The 17011-nt window shown below is 42.1% G+C and overlaps 1 protein-coding gene across 1 annotated transcript in view; it reads right to left on the bottom strand.

The window, feature by feature from the left end:
- Positions 1 to 2752: 2752 nt before the first annotated feature.
- Positions 2753 to 17011, bottom strand: part of LOC137378766 (calcium-transporting ATPase type 2C member 2-like) — a 113594-nt gene continuing 99335 nt past the window's right edge. The window contains exons 24-27 of the mRNA XM_068049151.1: positions 10080 to 10227; positions 9283 to 9378; positions 7558 to 7699; positions 2753 to 7214 (exon numbers count right to left, since the gene is read on the bottom strand). Coding sequence (XP_067905252.1) covers positions 7093 to 7214; positions 7558 to 7699; positions 9283 to 9378; positions 10080 to 10227 — 508 coding nt within the window. The 3' untranslated portion in view covers positions 2753 to 7092. The remainder of the gene's footprint in view (positions 7215 to 7557; positions 7700 to 9282; positions 9379 to 10079; positions 10228 to 17011) is intronic.

The raw sequence follows: 17011 nt of genomic DNA on the forward strand, positions 1-17011 counted from the left end.
TTCAGACATCTAAAATAGTGCGGAGAGGAATTTAATGCCAGCAAATTATGTGTTAGATCATAACAGCACCAGTCAGAAAACCTCCCAGCGTCAAGACATAAGCTGCTTGAACAGTAAACATTTTACTCTTGCCCCACCCGTCTAACCTGACTATTGAATGATCCTAGAGGTAGATCAGTACAATAATCAATTGAAGCATGCAGTGCAACTTGGAAGTACAGTCTTCAAAGGCTACAGTACTGAGAAATAGCTATCTAAAAGAATACAGTACTATAGAATTTTATCCATATGTTTCACATTCGCAATTGAAAGTTATAATAGATTAAACTTTCAAATGTGTAAAATCTACTCCAAAACTTAGTTATAAAGGATCCTTAATATAACAGTGTCCATAGGGGCTTTACATCTGAAAAAAACTGAGTGGTGGTAGAGTTGAGAATTGGCCAAAAGAATGGTTGAAATGTTTTGAACTCTTCTGCAAATGGCAACTGGTATTAGGTCGATTGTTAATTTTAAACCTGGGATCGATGGATCTGTTAACCAAAGGTATTAAGAGACATGGGTCAAAGGTAGGTATATGTGTTGGGGCACAGATCAGCTGTTTGAACAGCAGAATAGGCTCGTGGGGCTAAAATGTCTACTCCCATTATGATGCTCTATCAGTTAAGGTGGACATAATCGATCTAATGGCACTGTTTAAAGAACAAGTAGTTCTCCTGGTCTAGTCATTCCTCAACCAACACTACTAAAACTAATTTTACTGGTCATTAATCTTTGCAGTTTGTGGGACCTAGCTTTTGTGCTTATTGGCTGCCATTTTTGCCCATAATTAAGGATCTATAGAAAATTTTGGGAATTCCTTGGGATGTGAAAAGTGCAGTGTTTATTTTGTGATTCTCCTACTGAAAGAGTCATCAGGTAATTTTATAAATGCTGATGTTGCTGAGAAAATCAGCACTTCAATTTATCACAAAATGGGAATCCAAACCTGCAGCTTTCGAATTTCTGCCCAGATAGAACCTTAATCTGGACAAAATCAAATCAAATAGTGCAAAAGTTTGCAGAATATTAAGTGTAAGGAGTTGTGCCTATTATTACTTTATGTTCATGTATGTTTTACGCTAGTTCAACAGTCACTTTACCCGAACCAGTCCCCGCTCTCAAAATTGGCCACCCACCCCAGGTCAGAAAGGCACATTTCTGCTGACTGCAGTGGTTCAGATGGGGAGGGGTTTCATCACATTACACCCAGATTCTTAGGTGCACAGGTACCCTTGGGTATGTGAATTCAGTATTAATTATCTGGCAGGCAGTCAGTTCAAGCCACAGGTCTGCCCTGCTGTTGCAAAAATCGTCAATTGGTATAAAAAGTTGGTGAATGGCTCTTTTCCTAGCAATTCCACATCTCTTTGATGAGGAAGAGTGCTGTGGAGGTTTGAGGTCTAGAGTTAGGTGACACCGACTTCACCCTACTTGCAGGTATCCTGCCCACAAAATGTACAAGCCCACATAACATGTGAGATGTTGTCAAAGGAGCTGGTAGTGTGCTGTCTACACTACACTAAGGCTGCAGTTGGTTGACTTTGTTACTTGCTGACGGGCAGTCTCAAGCCTTGGCCCACAAACTGCAGGGACCATTATGGTCAAGGTGGTTTGTCACTACAGTTCTGAATATTTGAGGGTGCTACTCATTCCAGATATTCACCGGGAATGTGTGCTGTAGTGGTCACGCAGCAGCGAGGGGCAGCATCTGGCAGATGACTTTGCTGTAGCTATGGATTATTACACTAGTTGCGAATTTAGGCTTAAGGTTCAATTTTCTACCTTGAGTTTTAAAGAAATGCTCATACAACACGCTATTAACCTGTCACTGCTGTCTCCCAACATTGGACCTGTGTATACACGTTGACCAGAATTTTGTTTTCATGGCAGGGTTCCTGACAACGGGCCCAAAAGTGGGGGTCAACCCTGTCTTGGCCATCTGCAGGACCTAGAGCCGCATTTTACAGGCAACTAATTGGTTGCCGTCCCTATTAAGAACGACTGTCTGCCCTCAGGAGCTGCCGGCCAGTCTCAGCAGCGCCACCAGGAGCGGTGGCCACCCAGGTAAGCGGGGTCTGGGGGAGCTGGGGCCAGTCAGGCAGGTTCCAGCAAGGTCAGGGAGGGTGGGCGGTGGAGGTGGGGGTCAGTGGATGGTGAGGGCAGGCGGCTAGTCCTTTTTCTTTACTCATTCATGGGATGTGGGCGTCGCTGGCTAGGCCAGCATTTATTGCCCATCACCGTTGCCCTTGAGAAGATGGTGGCGAGCTGCCTTCTTGAACCGCTGCAGTCCATGTGAGGTAGGTACACCCACAGTGCTGCTAGGAAGGGAGTTCCTGGATTTTGACCCAGCGACAGTGAAGGAACGGCGATTATAGTTCCAAGTCAGGATGGGATGTGACTTGGAGGGGAACCTGCAGGTGGTGGTGTTCCCATGCATTTGCTGCCCTTATCCTTCTAGTTGGTAGAGGTCGCGGGTTTGGAAGGTACTGTCTAAGGAGCCTTGGTGCATTGCTGCAATGCATCGTAGATGATCATGAGGGAAGCCATTTCTGTTGGAGTTCTCTCCATGGGCCAAAGAGTGCTCAAATAGGACGTCCCCCCGGCACCACCACCCCCCCCCCCCCCCCCCCCCCCAAATCCCAAGCCCACTGGAGGATGCCAGGGTTTACCTGGTAGTGTCCTCGTATGGCAGAGGGCCCATTGACCGCTGATAAATTGCTAGCGGCAGTGGGAAGAGGCCCTTAGTTGGCTACTTAAGTGGCTCAATATTCCTCTGGGCAGGATGGCCATCTGTCACCTTCCCCGTCGATGGCAAGATGGCAGCAAGAAGACGATGGGCACTCCATCCCTATGCCTTCCCTCGCCATTTTACAGGACCCCCACCACACCTCACAGCCTATGCTGTCACGGTCCTGTAGTTTTTTTGGGAATATGCGGGTTGCCTTTTAAGGCTTGCAAGGGATCAGTATTGCTTTAACAGCCGGCAAGCCATAGGAGTTATAGGAAGGTGCATTTTCGTTGCCTTAGAAACAGCCATTTGGAGATTCCGATTCAAAGGGTGCATTCTGAAAACCAGGGAAACAGCCACTGGGAGTGAGCCTGATGCGATAAATTTGTTTCAATTCAGTTTGAACTGGCTTCTGGTGAGACAGTTTGTCTGAACAGAACACACGGACAGAGGACAAGGCACAGCTGTGATGAGCACACCTGAAAAAGAGCTCTCAACCATTTAAACTGAAAGAAGAGGATTTTAGTCTGTTTAATTATTATCTCCCAAAATTCTAAAACATCAAGCCAAAACAGAGATCTCTGGTAATTTAAATTGAAGAAAGGGAAGTTAGACTGTGACCATCTTTTATCTCTCAAAAACTCAAGTCAAATTGATTCTGTTGAAAGTGTTTGCAAGTCGTTAATTGTTGTAATTCGCTGGAGAAGGAAAGCAACATTCTGTAGGATTTCGAGCAACATCCTGTGAGGACTTCAAGCAACACTGGACTGCAAATTTGTAAGGACTCTAATTTTTTTCTATTTTAAATGTTGTTTATATCTTCATAGTGTTTAAGAATGTTGTTCTTCTAATTGAAGAGTTAATTTGTTGATTTAAAGACACCTGGTTTGGTTAGCCTCATTAGGGGGTTAATAGATGGTACAATTTGGCTGGGTCTTTCTTTAATGTGGAAGATTTTAAATGATATGTTAGCCGATCTGTGGAATGACAGAATTGAATTATCAGTGCGTTGGTCCCACCACAATCAGAGGGCTTGAAAGGAGCGGTTGGTCGTAACAATACGAACATACGAATTCCACAAGATCATGGCTGATCTGGTTGTAACCTCAACTCCACATTCCCGCCAAGAATCTATCTACCTCTGCCTTAAAAACATTCAAAGATTCTGCTTCCACCACCTTTTTTGAGGGAGAGTTCCAAAGACTCACAACCCTCAGACTCTACATCCACCCTCTCATAATCCCTTAGGATCTTGTATGTTTCAATCAAATCGCTTCTAATTCTTGTAAACTCCAGCGGATATAAGTCTTGCCTGTCCAGCCTTTCCTCATAAGACAACTGCCCATTCCAGTCATGAGCTTAGTAAACCTTCTCTGAACTGCTTCCAGCACAGCCTGTCCCCAGAGGGTTGGTAAAATTCAGCCCATCTACTTTTTTTGAAAAGCTTCCAGAACAGGAAACCTATTGTACCACTTACATCAAAGAACAAAGATGGCCAATCTTACTGCTGTCAAAAACCCTTTACATAATTATTAGTGTGTGAGTCTATAAACTGTATCATTATAATTTGTGCTGAAGCAGTTATTAAAAAATGCTTGATGAAGGCCTGTTGTTGGCAATGCACAACCATTCAGATCTGATACAATGAAGGCAATTTAAGGCATCACTGGTTATGGGAATCAGAATGAAGATCCCAATCCATTCCAACAGGCTGTAATGCTATTTTTTCTTTAGGGAATCAAACTAAAAATATCAACCACTGTCCCTAGCTATATATGCAGCTGCAGGCATGTACTGTACTCAATGTTTGAAACAAGAACAAACAGTACTGAAAGAACAAAGCTTAAAATATTTATATTTTGAATGTACCACACTCCAAATGTGTCAATTCTGGACAGAGGGTGATCAATGGCCAATTCCAGAGCCGCAAGGCTCTTTTACACATCCCAGCCCACGTCAAGGGCTGAATTTTCGCCAAGGAGGTAGGAAACGGGAACCAGGTTTGTTTTTGGGTCAGAAACCTGCTTCCGGTGGGAAACATAGAAACGTAGAAAATGGGAGCAGGAGTAGGCAATTCGCCCCTTTGGGCCTACTCTGCCATTCGAAAGAGATCACGGCTGATCATCTAATTCAGTTCCCTGTTCTAGACAGAACTGATTAAAATTAAGACTTTTGCATGGGGAAGCCCTTAATTGGTAGGGAGACAGGTTTCCTGCCCACTTAGAGCCAGTGGGGGCAGGAATGGAGGTGGCTCAGATGGAATATAGGACTGAATTAGACACCCTACAGCAGCTATCACTGAGGCTGCTGGTTGTCCTGAGGGAGAGATCTGCAGTTTGTGCCAAAGTCTTCCACTTCACCAGAGCGAAGCAAGATGTCACAGGAGAGATGCACCTGAGGTGGGGCTGCCCCTCGCTTCATTGATGCTGACCTGGTTTGAACGCTGGAGGCTGTGAAGGTGACAGGAGAAGCCCAGCTCATCATGCAGCAGGGCCATCTCTCTGTTCAGTGTCATCTCCTTCACCTTCTTTTCCTCCTCCTCTCTCATCTTCTGTTCCTGCCCCTTCCAGATGAGCTGTCTCCTTCCAGGGCCTCACTGTCCTCAAGGTCCACACCTCTGTGGAGGGCCATGTTATGGAAAGCGCAGCAGACCACCACAATGACAGAGACCCTTACAGATGGGTATTGGAGGGCACCACCCAACCGGTCCAAGCATCGGAATTGCATCTTATGAAGCCTGACGGCCTACTCAATGGTTATTCTATTGAGCATGTGGTATTGGTTGTTTTGCCTCTGTGCCCCTATCTGGGTCTCCAGTAGAGGGGTGAGTAGCCATGGCTTCAAGGGATATCCCTTGTTCCCTTGGATCCATCCATGCACTCTGGAGGTTGGAGTGAAGATCTGGCCTGGACTGGTGGGGGATGAAGGAGCCATGACAACTGCCAGGAAAGTGAACACATACATGGAGGAAGCTTTTGTTGTGGTCGCAGACCAGTTGGACATTGAGAGAGTGGAAGTCTTTCCTGTTGATGGATCGGAGGTGTCAGTCGCTGGGTGCTTTGATGGCTGCAAGGGTGCAATCAATGATGTTCTATGCCTGCAGGAATCCAGCGATGGAGGTGAAACCCAATGCCCTCTGTCCCTGCATGGCCATGTTGTCATTAAATGAAGGTGCTGTTCAGCTTTGGCAAAATGGACATCAGTAACCAGTGAGATGCAGTGGCGTGCAGCTGTTTTGAGATGCCACTAAGGTGTGCTGCTGATCCTTGGAAGGAGTGGAGAAGTTCAAGGCCACAGTGACTCTGACGGCCACTGGCAGGGCATGTTGACCAGTGCTGTGAGGCGTCAAGATCTTCGGTGATGAATGCACAAATGTCTGTCACAGTCTCTTGCGGCACTGGTTCTCGGTCATCTCCAGGTAGCTCCATCAGGTGGTAGATCCTGTGTTGAGGGTTTACCCTGTTATGCCTTCCAGGCTTCTTTCCTCTCCCGTGTCCTCCAGATGCCCACTGTTCAGCCCTTCCTGTGGAGCGTGTTGTCCCTCATCACCACTGGGCCCAAAGTCTGACAGTTGTCTCCCCATTGTTATCATTGTTCTTGGCAGCCTTTCTCCTCTGCTCTTCTGCCCCCGCAATGCCATACTCAAAGCCTGGGCACTAAGTGCCCACTCTCACTGTCGCCTGTGCAGTGCCAGAGGTACCCCTTTACCAAGTTTCCAGTCCCTCTTTGCCCTGCTGACCCTCTAATAAGGCCGGGGTGATGCCCTCAGACAGCCCTAACTGGCTTCCCACTCTTTACCCATTTCCCTTCAGCTGCTCAGTTTCTGAAGTTGCGAGTAACCAGGGTGCCCTTAAAAATTTAAACTTCACCCGTTGACAAACTCTTAACAAGCTTTTTGCAGTGTTTATTGGTCTCAATTGGGAGGAGAGCAGGATCCCTCTCCCGCCCTCCTCCCTCCCTGGTGATTATTGCTGACAGCAGGAACCAAGTCTTGAAATTGACACGCCGTCCGGCACCAGTATTGTTGGGCATACCCCGCCCCCCCCCCTGCTGTTCCTGACTTTGGGGGCTCCAAAAATTCAGCCCCAAGACTTTTTATATTATCATTTTGTCTTGAAAATTTGCAAAACTAAATTAGGGAATCCTTCTGTTCAAGAGCATCAACACATTCTGAACAAATGCATTACCTTTAACTGAATTTACAAAATATAACTTCATGCATTCATTATGAAATTTCACAAAGCCAATGATAGTTCTGATAAAGTGTAGTTGTGCAATTCTGTAATGTGGCTCAGCCAGTATAGTTACATTCCAATTCATAGTCATATTTCTAAATTGGGACCATTTTTCCTTTCAGTGGCTGAAGACCATATCCTTTCAATTAACTTCAATATCTCTGTTGCAAAAAAAACTGAAGAGGCCAGGCCAACCAAGAACAGCAAGTCTGTAAAGGAATAGAAAATACAGATATGTTTAGATTTCAAGGCTAGCTGGATTGTAAAATTCAGAAAGTGCTATCAGTACTTCCATGTTCAAAATATTTGTTATTATTGCTTATATATTTGGTATAAGATACAATACCAGTAAGCCAAATATGACAGGACAGGATTTACAAATGATGGGAACTACACTGTACCATCTGAACTCAAACACTACTACTGAAAGAGTTAACTTATGAATACTGATCCGCTATAAAAAGTTGTCAACAAATTTTTTTACAGAAAAATCTTCATTGGAAAGTAAATCAAAAAACTTAATGCACCACTAAGAAATCTTCACTCACATACCAAGTGTTCCGAGGCTCTCTGTTTGGAAAACTTTCTGCAAAGGTGGGAAATAGATGACAGCCATTTGTCCCAGAAGTGAGCCAAGTACGGTATAAAGGAACACATGATTACGAAAAAGGCCTATTTGGAATATTGATTTGGTCTAGAAAAGAAAAAAAGGAACAAGTGTGAGTTACGCTAAACCTTTATATAACACCCTTGAGGCCTCAGCTGGTATAATGTGTTCAATTCTGGGCACCACATTTTTGGAAAGAGGTCAAAGGTGTAGCACGGGTGAAGAGGAGATTTACTAGAAGGTTTCCAGGGTTGAGGGACTTCAGTCAGGAGAGACTTGAGAAGCTAGGATTGTTTTCCTTAGTGTAGAGAAGGTTAAGAGGAGACCTGATAGAGGTGTTCAAAGTCCTGAACAGTTGTGATGGAGTAAATCAGGTGAGACTGTTTCCAGTTTCAGAAGGGTCAGTAACCAGAGGACACAGATTTAAGGTGATTGGCAAAAGAACCAGAGGCACCATGAGGAAACTTGTTTTTTAATGCAGTGAGTTGTTGTGATCTGGAACACACTGTCTGAAAGGATGGTGGATGTAGATTCAATAATAACTTTCAAAGGGAGTTGGATGGAAGAGAAAAATATTACAGGGCTAGGAGGAAAGATCAGGGGAGTGGAACTGATTGCATAGCTCTACCAAAGAGCCAGCACGGGCACCATGGGCGAAATAGCCGCCTTCTATGCTGTATGATTCAGTGAATTTTGAAATCTTGATTTTTCTCTTACTCCCCCCCCCACCCCCCCACCTAAATAACAATTTCTTGCCGCTCTTTTGAAACCCAAAGCAGTCAGTGCCAGTGATTGAACCTGTGATTTTCCTGGTCTGTATAATTCAGTAGCACACGACAGAGTAGAAGAACTTCACATCAGCACAGGTTTTTGTCCAAGAACAATCAGACTCATACCAAATTCCCCCCTCTGCCATTTTAACAAAAGGATGAAAATATAGATTTGGTATGAGCACATTAAGCAGTTGTACAAGAATGACACGAATCATAATTTCTACCTTTCTGTGCTGGATTTACAAAACGGAGCCATATGAGATCATCTTGTACTTGTGTTTAGCAGACTAAAGAAATATGGTTTACCTGTTAAGGTTATGCAGCAGCTATATGCATAATATATGTAAAAATGTCCCTAATTTATACAAAAGACCATAAAAGCATGGATATGTGCTCCAATAGGGCATCCCATTCAGGAAGATAAAACTTGCACTTATTTAGAATTACTGATCACTTTTGAAATGCGCACCTACTGTCATGGAAGTACAAGAAAAACCACCAATGAACAGCTTCAAAAATGTTGTGCTACAATTGACTACTTTAAAATACAAATTTCCCAGTACATTTTAGCAGATTCTAAAGTTTTCTCAAATAGGAGCAAATTATTTTTATGAATTGAAGAATGGACCAGAAAAGTACAGCTCCGAAGCAGAAACATGGGTTTTTAGATGTTAATGTTTTTATCATAGTATGTACAAATCTCAGTACTACTATACTACTACCTACAAGGTAGAAACTCAAGGGGAAGGAACTCTTTAAATAAAAAAAGTGAGGAACAGAAAATAGAAATCTCATTCTGCGCCTGTAATTTGCAGTTTGCTTCAATTTCTAAAACTAACATAGTCCCTTTACACAATGAAATGCTTAAAAAAAAAAAGTTTAAGTAGTATTTTGTACCTGAGAGCGACAACTTAAAGCGTTGAACATATCAAAGAAGACAAAGCAGGTAAATGTCATGGTTGTGGTCCTTGAAGAAATTTTCCCTTCCGGAAGCTATTTTAAATAAAGAGAGATGGATTTAAAGTTACAGAATTATAAGAAATAAAAGTATTGCTAACTGCCAAGTTAAACCAACTATCTTAATCTTTCAGAGTACACGTAATGTATATGATTAAGATATTGGAAGAAATTTGCATGCATTTGAAACAGGAGAAATAGACATAATGGCCTATATCTTCCTCTAATTATTAATTTTAGTGAAAAGGTAGATGTGTGCAAAAAATGCAAACATAATATATATGTGGACTATTTGTGACTGTTTAGCAGTGGTTTGAGGATTGCATTTATCAAAAATGGGTTCAAAAGAAAAAATTAAAAAAGAAAGCTTGTAAGGACTTAGAAGGGACTGCTCAAAACTGCTTCAAAAACCATCTGTGAAATTGTTTTGAGGTATTTTGGAGGGACCCAGATGTATGAGAGTGCTCCTCGTGGGCCCTGGAAAGTCAGTGGGAGCATATTATAGTAGCATTCTACTATTCATTGGAACATGGGAACAAATTGCTTTCTGGAAGAACATTACTACTTTCACTAGTTTCTCAATTTTCAAGTCTGCCTACGTTCCTTAAAATTGAATAACTTACTGCCAGCAGTACATATTCATTACATTGCTACACGTACTATGTACACAGATTATTGAATTGATCTCTTAATCACTGCTTGATACTCAGTTATTACAGTTTATAAATTATACACACCTCCTTCCAGTAAACAAAGAGGGTACCACTGATCATGATAAGAGCTGAGAATAGTATTTTAACAATTAGGTCTTTATTCAGGATAGAGTCTTTGACATTTCTTGGAGGCCGTTTAATGATATCCTTATCAACTGGCTCAACACCCAAGCTGCAGAAAGAGCAGAAAAAAATTTAAAATCTTCCCATCACATGTCGAACAGCTTTACTATGTACTCATCTGAATGCCCTTTAACTCTATCAGAATTTCTAATTAATCTGTAGAATTGTATTGCATTCTGAATACATCTCGAGCAGTGATTACAGCCATAGAGAATTGGGACAAAAATCTGCTAAAACTCTTCAGATACAAGAACGTTAACACAAAAGCTAGAAAGTTTACATACAAAGAACAGTTTCCTGATCTCCAAACTGTTTCCTGTTGTTTCTAATGGAAGACTTAATTTTTACAGCAGAACTCCTGATCAGAGACGTTAATTCTGATCCTAGCAGATGTCAAAAAATCTTAAGCTTGCACAACATCCACCTTGAAATGATTACTATTGATGACAGATCTCAAAATTTGACTTTTCAGAGACTTTCACACTGGAATGAACCAAATACATAATTTAAAAAAAAAAAATAATGTATAGTAAAACTTCCATACTGAGTAATGCAAACAGCATGGGATAAATTCCATTTTCATTGCCTGGGCAGTAATCTGGTGGAGATGATTGCTTGCATGTTATAGAACACACCCGATTTCCAATCTATTAAATTAATTCAATAGACTACCACTCAGGCAGAAGAGATGAAAATTTGCCTCAAATGTTCTCAACTCAAACTCAAATTACTTTTGAAAATTTAAATAATGCTTTTTTTTTGTAACTGTCAGTTTTTGCGTTCAGCACAAAATCCTTAGGGGTCAATTTAATGAACGTACATTAGGCTATATTTTTGTAAAGTCGCAATTGCTTAATTTTAATATTTCTTTATTGTCGGCCCAGCAGACTGTATGTACAGTGTAAAACATGGCATACTGTAGCACAACTAAGACCTAAGTCTACCTAACACCGTCTTCAATCAGCTATGAGACAGAGACAAAAATCAGAAAGGTTTTTGGCATCAGGTGGAAATTTGCACCATCATTGGTATCAGCACTCAGTTGTCACTAGCAGGAAAACCTAGTTCATTGTTGCAACCCACTTTGTTTTTCAAAATACAATTTTTTCAAGTAGATAATTCATTTTTCATATTTGAGATATGAACACCAGCTTTCCATTTTTAGCAGGTGACGTAAGAAGATAAATAATTTTTCATCCCGACATGAGCTACCAATCCATCCCAGTATCCTCTCCATCACAAAGACTGCCTATTCTCATATAACATAACCTGCCTCCACCTGTACCTCAGCCTATTTGTCACTAATTCATGCCTTTCTCACCTCCAGACTGAATTATTCCAATGGTCACCTGGCCTGTCTCCCATCCACCATCTTCGATAAATGTCAGCTCATCCAAAACTCTGCTGCCTAGATCATGTCTTACACTGCCATCACATTGGCTCTTAATCTCCCATGCCTTAAATTTAAAATTTTGCTTAAAGCTCTCTGTGGCCTCAATTTTTTCTATCTCTGTAATTTCCTACAACTTTCTGCAGAACACTGTACTCCTTTTGATTCTAGCCTTTTATTCCTCCTTCCTTCCTTTTCCTCCTCAGCCATTCATTGCACTCTCAGGAATTCCTTCCCTAATCCTCTCTGCCTCTTAAAACCCACTTCATTGACCAAACTTTTGGTTATTCCTCCAAATCTCTCCTTGTGTGGCTCAGTGTCTGTCATACAAGTTGTTGTTGTCACAAAAAGCTACAAAGAAAAACAAGATTAAATTATATTTTAAATCAAAATTAAATTAATACACTTTAGTCATATTTGCTAGGGTAATCAAGGAAATATCCTATTTAACACTGATGCGGGATAAATGTAGTGTACCAATTTCATTATGTACCGACAGATTATTAGAGAGAGCTTGTGCGCTTGGATTCAGATGGATGTAATGAAATGCATTACGTCAAATTCTGAAGCAAATCTCAACTGGTGAATCTTTGAGTCATAGTGGAATGTATAGCTGCCAATTCTAGGTCTGGTGCCAAGGGATTTTATAAGATGTAAATTCAGGTTTCTTAGAATCATAGAAACGTTATGGCAGAGGAGGCCGATCAGCTCAGTTTCTGCGCTGGCCGAAAAAAAACTAGCCGTCCAGTCTAATCCCACCTTCCATGCACTTCAGGTGCATGCCCAGGTACCTTTTTAAAAGAGTTGAGGGTTTCTGTCTCCACCACTGATCCGGGCAGTGATTTCCAGACACCCAACACCCTCTGGGTGAGAGAGGTTTTCCTCATGTCCCCTCTAATCCTTCTACCCATCGCCTTAAATCTATGCCCCCTGGTAATTGACCTCTCCACTAGGGGAAACCGATCCTTCCTGTCTACTCTATCTCGGCCCATCATAATTTTGTACACCTCAATTAAGTCACCCCTCAGCCTCCTCTGTTCTAAGGAAAACAATCCTAGCCGATCCAATCTTTCCTCATTGCAACTTTCAAGCCCTGGCGACATTCTTATGTACTCTCTCCAGAGCAGTTATGCCTTTCCTGCAATGAGGTGACCAGTACTGTATGCAATATTCAGCTGTGTTTTATACAGTTTCAGCATTACATCCCTGCTTTTGTATTCTATACCTCAGCTAATAAAGGAAAGCATTGCATATGCCTTCTTCACCACTCTATCTACCTTTCCTGCCACCTTCAGGGACCTGTGGACATGCACTCCAAGGTCTCTCGTTTCTTCGACCTCTCTCAATATCCTCCCTTTTATTGTGTATCGGGAGAGCAGTGGGGCAGGGGGGGGGGGGGGAAGAAAGCCAACATTTCATAAGAATTCCAAGTTTCAGAAAAGTTGTAGCCTCATTAAAGCTACCACGTTCACAGTTTAAAAACTCAGTCAAAATTCAGCCAGTTGATTAAATTTTAAAACCATTATGGTATATCTTCTGTTGTCCTCACCTAAGCTAGGAAAATATGAATAAAATATAGACTATAATTAAAATATGCAATAGAAAAATGCTATTCAAATCAATTACACCTCCTTTATTTGGGTCCAGCAACTATACTTTATACAAGAGTCATTTGTCTAATGTGGTAAGGGTCTGCTGTAACAAGGAAAATCAGTACAACACATTGAATTCTGCCATTCATTGTAAAACCTCAATTTAGAAATTACAATGAAGTGTGATATTCATTTGAATATTTTTAAGCTCCAAGCTGACATTTCTCAGACATTTGCAGAAACTGTAGCTTTTACCAGGAGCTTGGTAGGGTATAGAGCATAGATTCAAAGTTCTACACTACTGCTTCTAAAAAATGGCTTTCAATTAATTATAGTATGCAAATGCCCCTTCCCTAAGCCATAATTAGGCAGCAGTGCACATAGCCATCCATCTTTAAGCTCTTCAGTGCTCAGATGCACAAAGGGACTCAACTTCAGGTTACAAATGTTGACGAGTCACACATGATGACTTAATTTCTCAGTCTGTTGTACATGTTGTACTTTAACAGTGAGACAATTTAGCAGCAACACTGAATCTAAAGCAATGCTAACTCTTTCAATCTAATTCTAAGCTGAATTTGTAACCCCTTCCACATGCTTCCCATTACATGCATACATTTCCACAGCAATACATTTATTGCTACTGAAAAAAAGCATTTTAACTTGAAGTGTATAAATTGTCTTTTTTTTGTGATTTTGATCAATGAATGTTCCATGGAGTGGAAATTTTGTCACTGATATCTTCACTGCTTTCCCCCCTCAGTCTCTGCACCGAGCGACTTCTCATTCTCGGTGATTTCAACCTCCATCTCAACTCGCAATGCTTTCTCTCCTCTGAGTTTACTGCCCTTTTATCCTCCCTAAACCTTTCCCTCCAGGTAAACTTCCAAACCCATATTCATGGCCACCCCCTTGACCTTGCCATCTCACGTGATCTTCGTATCAATTACAGATAAGGCCCTCTCTGGTCACTTCCTTGTATCACTCTCCACCCACGTCGTCCTTCCACACCCCAACTATACCTCTTTCTGTATTCATCCTTGGAAAAAATTATCCCTCTGTTTACTTACAACTGCACTTTAAAATCACAACTCTCTTGCCTTTGGCCACAATTCAGCTACTGAATTGCTCAACCACACCCACACTCCACCTTTGATGCTCTTGTCCCCAATAAAATCATTACTTTCTCTCACCCTGGTTGTTCACTCTGGTGTGGCCCTCATCTTTGCTCCCTTAAATCCAAGGGACGCAGACTTGAAAAGATATGGCAGACAACTAATTTATCCATCCACCTCCAGATCTGGCTGCACCACTTAAATACTAATCCGTCCTGCTCTTGTCTGTTAAAACTGCTCACTATTCCAGCATCATCCTGGAAAGCATAGATAACCCCTGGCTTCTCTTCTCTACTGCAAACCATCTTCTTAAACCTCTTTCCAGATCCATGCCAGCCTCACCTTCAACAATAATTGCAAGGAGCTCATGGACTTTTTTGTCACTCAGATCGACACCATCTGATCAGCTGCCTTTGCCGCATCCCTCCCATCCATTAGCCCACCAGGCCAAACTTCCTCCAATGCTCCCCGCCCCCCCCCCCCCCCACCCCCCACCCTAGCCCTAAATTCACATCTTTCTCTAGTTTCTCTCTATCTCCCCTCATGCCCTCTCTGAACTCATTTGTCCATGAGACCCACCTCCTGCTCCCTTAATCCTATTCCCACTTAACTGCTGATCAACCAACTTCTCCTCCTGGTCCCTATGTTAGCCAATATTGTAAATGGTTCTCTTTCTTCAGGTGTTGTCCCTCTCTCCTTTAATCACTCCTCTCCTCAAAAGCCAATCCTTCACCCACTGCCCTTGCAATCTACCATCCTATCTCCAACCTCCCTTTCCTCTCAAGTCCTTGAACATGTTGCCTTCCAAATCTGTTCCCATCTTTCCCGGAACTCCATTTTTGGATCCCTCCAATCAGGTTTCCGCATCTGACACAGTACTGAAACAGCTCTTATCAAAGTCATGAAGAAACTCTGTTTTCTGTCTGTTACAATTCTCAATCCATGCTACTTTATTACCCCGAATCCCATGCACTTTAATTTTGCTTACTAACATCCTATGCGGAACTTTATCAAAAGCCTTCAAAAAAATCCACATACACAACATCCACTAGTTCCCCCTTATCTACTCTGCTCGTATCATCCTCAAACTCAAGTTTTTCAAACATGATTTCCCCTTCATAAATCCATGTTGACTCTACCCAATCAGACCATTATTTTCTAAGTGTCCAGTAATCCTTTATAATAGATGCTAGTATTTTCCCTACTACCGACGTCAGGCTAACAGGTCTGTAGTTCCCCGTTTTCTCTCTCCCTCCTTTCTTAAACAGTGGGGTTACATTTGCAACCTTCCAATCGGCAGTTACCATTGCAGAATTTATAGAATTTTGAAAGATTATCACCAATGCAGCCACTATCTCTGTAGCCATCTCTTTCAACACCCGAAGGTGAAGATCATTGGATCCCAGGGATTTGTCAACTTTTAGTCCAATTAATTTCTTTCAGTTCCTCATTCTCACTAGACCCTTGGATCTCAAGAATTTCAGGGAGACTTCTTGTATCTTCGTCGGTGAAGACAGACACAAAGTAATTGTTTAGCTTCTCTGCCATTTCTCTGTTTGCCATTATAAATTCTCCTGTCCCTGCCTGTAATGGACCCGCATTTGTCTTTGCCAATTTTTCCTTTTCACATTCCTATAGTGTATCGACCGATCGCCCCTGACAAAGCCCCCAATCAAAATATACGATTCTGATTGTGGTGGGAGAAACGCATTTGATAATTCAATCCCATCGCTCCACAGATCGGCTAACATATCATTTAAAACTTTCCAAATTAAAGAAACACCCAACCGAATTGGACCATCTATTAACCCCTGAATGAGGCTAACCAAACCAGGTGTCTTTAAATCAATAAATTAACTCTTTAATTAGAAGAACTAAATTCTTAAACACTATGAACACTTAAAAATAGAAAAATTAGAGTCCTTGCAAAGTTACAGTCCAATGTTGCTTGAAGTCCTCAGTTACAGGATGTTGCTTTCCTTCTCCAGCGAATTTCACAATTAATGACTTGCAAACACTTTCAACAGAATCAATCTGACTTTCGAGTTTTTGAGGGATAAAAGATTGTTACAGTCTAACTTCCCTTTCTTCAACTTAAATTACCAGAGATCTCTCTTTTAGCTTGATGTTTTAGAATTTTGAGAGATAATAATTAAACAGACTAAAATCGTGCTAGTGAGGTTAGGAATAGGAGGATGAGGCAAATGAATGCGTGGCTGAAGAGCTGGTGCAGGTGGGAGGGCTTCAGCTACTTGGATCATTGGGATCTCTTCTGGTGCAGAGGTGACCTGTACAAGAAGGATGGGTTGCATCTAAACTGGAGGGGGACCAATATCCTTGCGGGAAGCTTTACTAATACTACTTGGGAGGGTTTAAACTAGTCTTGCAGGGGGGTGGGACGCAAAGTAGTAGTCTCTCAGATGAGATAGTTGAGGCAAATGTAGAGGTTAAAGCAAGCAAGTCCAGTAGGCAGGCCGGGCAGGGGCAGGACAGAGAGCATTGAAGGTCTGGTAGGCTAAACTGCATTTACTTTAAAGCAAGAAGCCTTACAGGTAAGGCAGATGAACTCAGAGCATAGATTGGTACATGGGGATTGTGATATTATAGCTATTATGGAAACGTGGTTGAGGGATGGGCAGGACTTGCAGCTCAATGTTCTGGGGTACCGATCCTTCCGGCGTGACAGAGTTGGAGGGAAGAGAGGAGGGGGAGTTGCACTATTGATTAGTGAGGACA

Source organism: Heterodontus francisci, chromosome 17, assembly GCF_036365525.1.
Source record: "Heterodontus francisci isolate sHetFra1 chromosome 17, sHetFra1.hap1, whole genome shotgun sequence".
NCBI classification, from domain to species: domain Eukaryota; kingdom Metazoa; phylum Chordata; class Chondrichthyes; order Heterodontiformes; family Heterodontidae; genus Heterodontus; species Heterodontus francisci.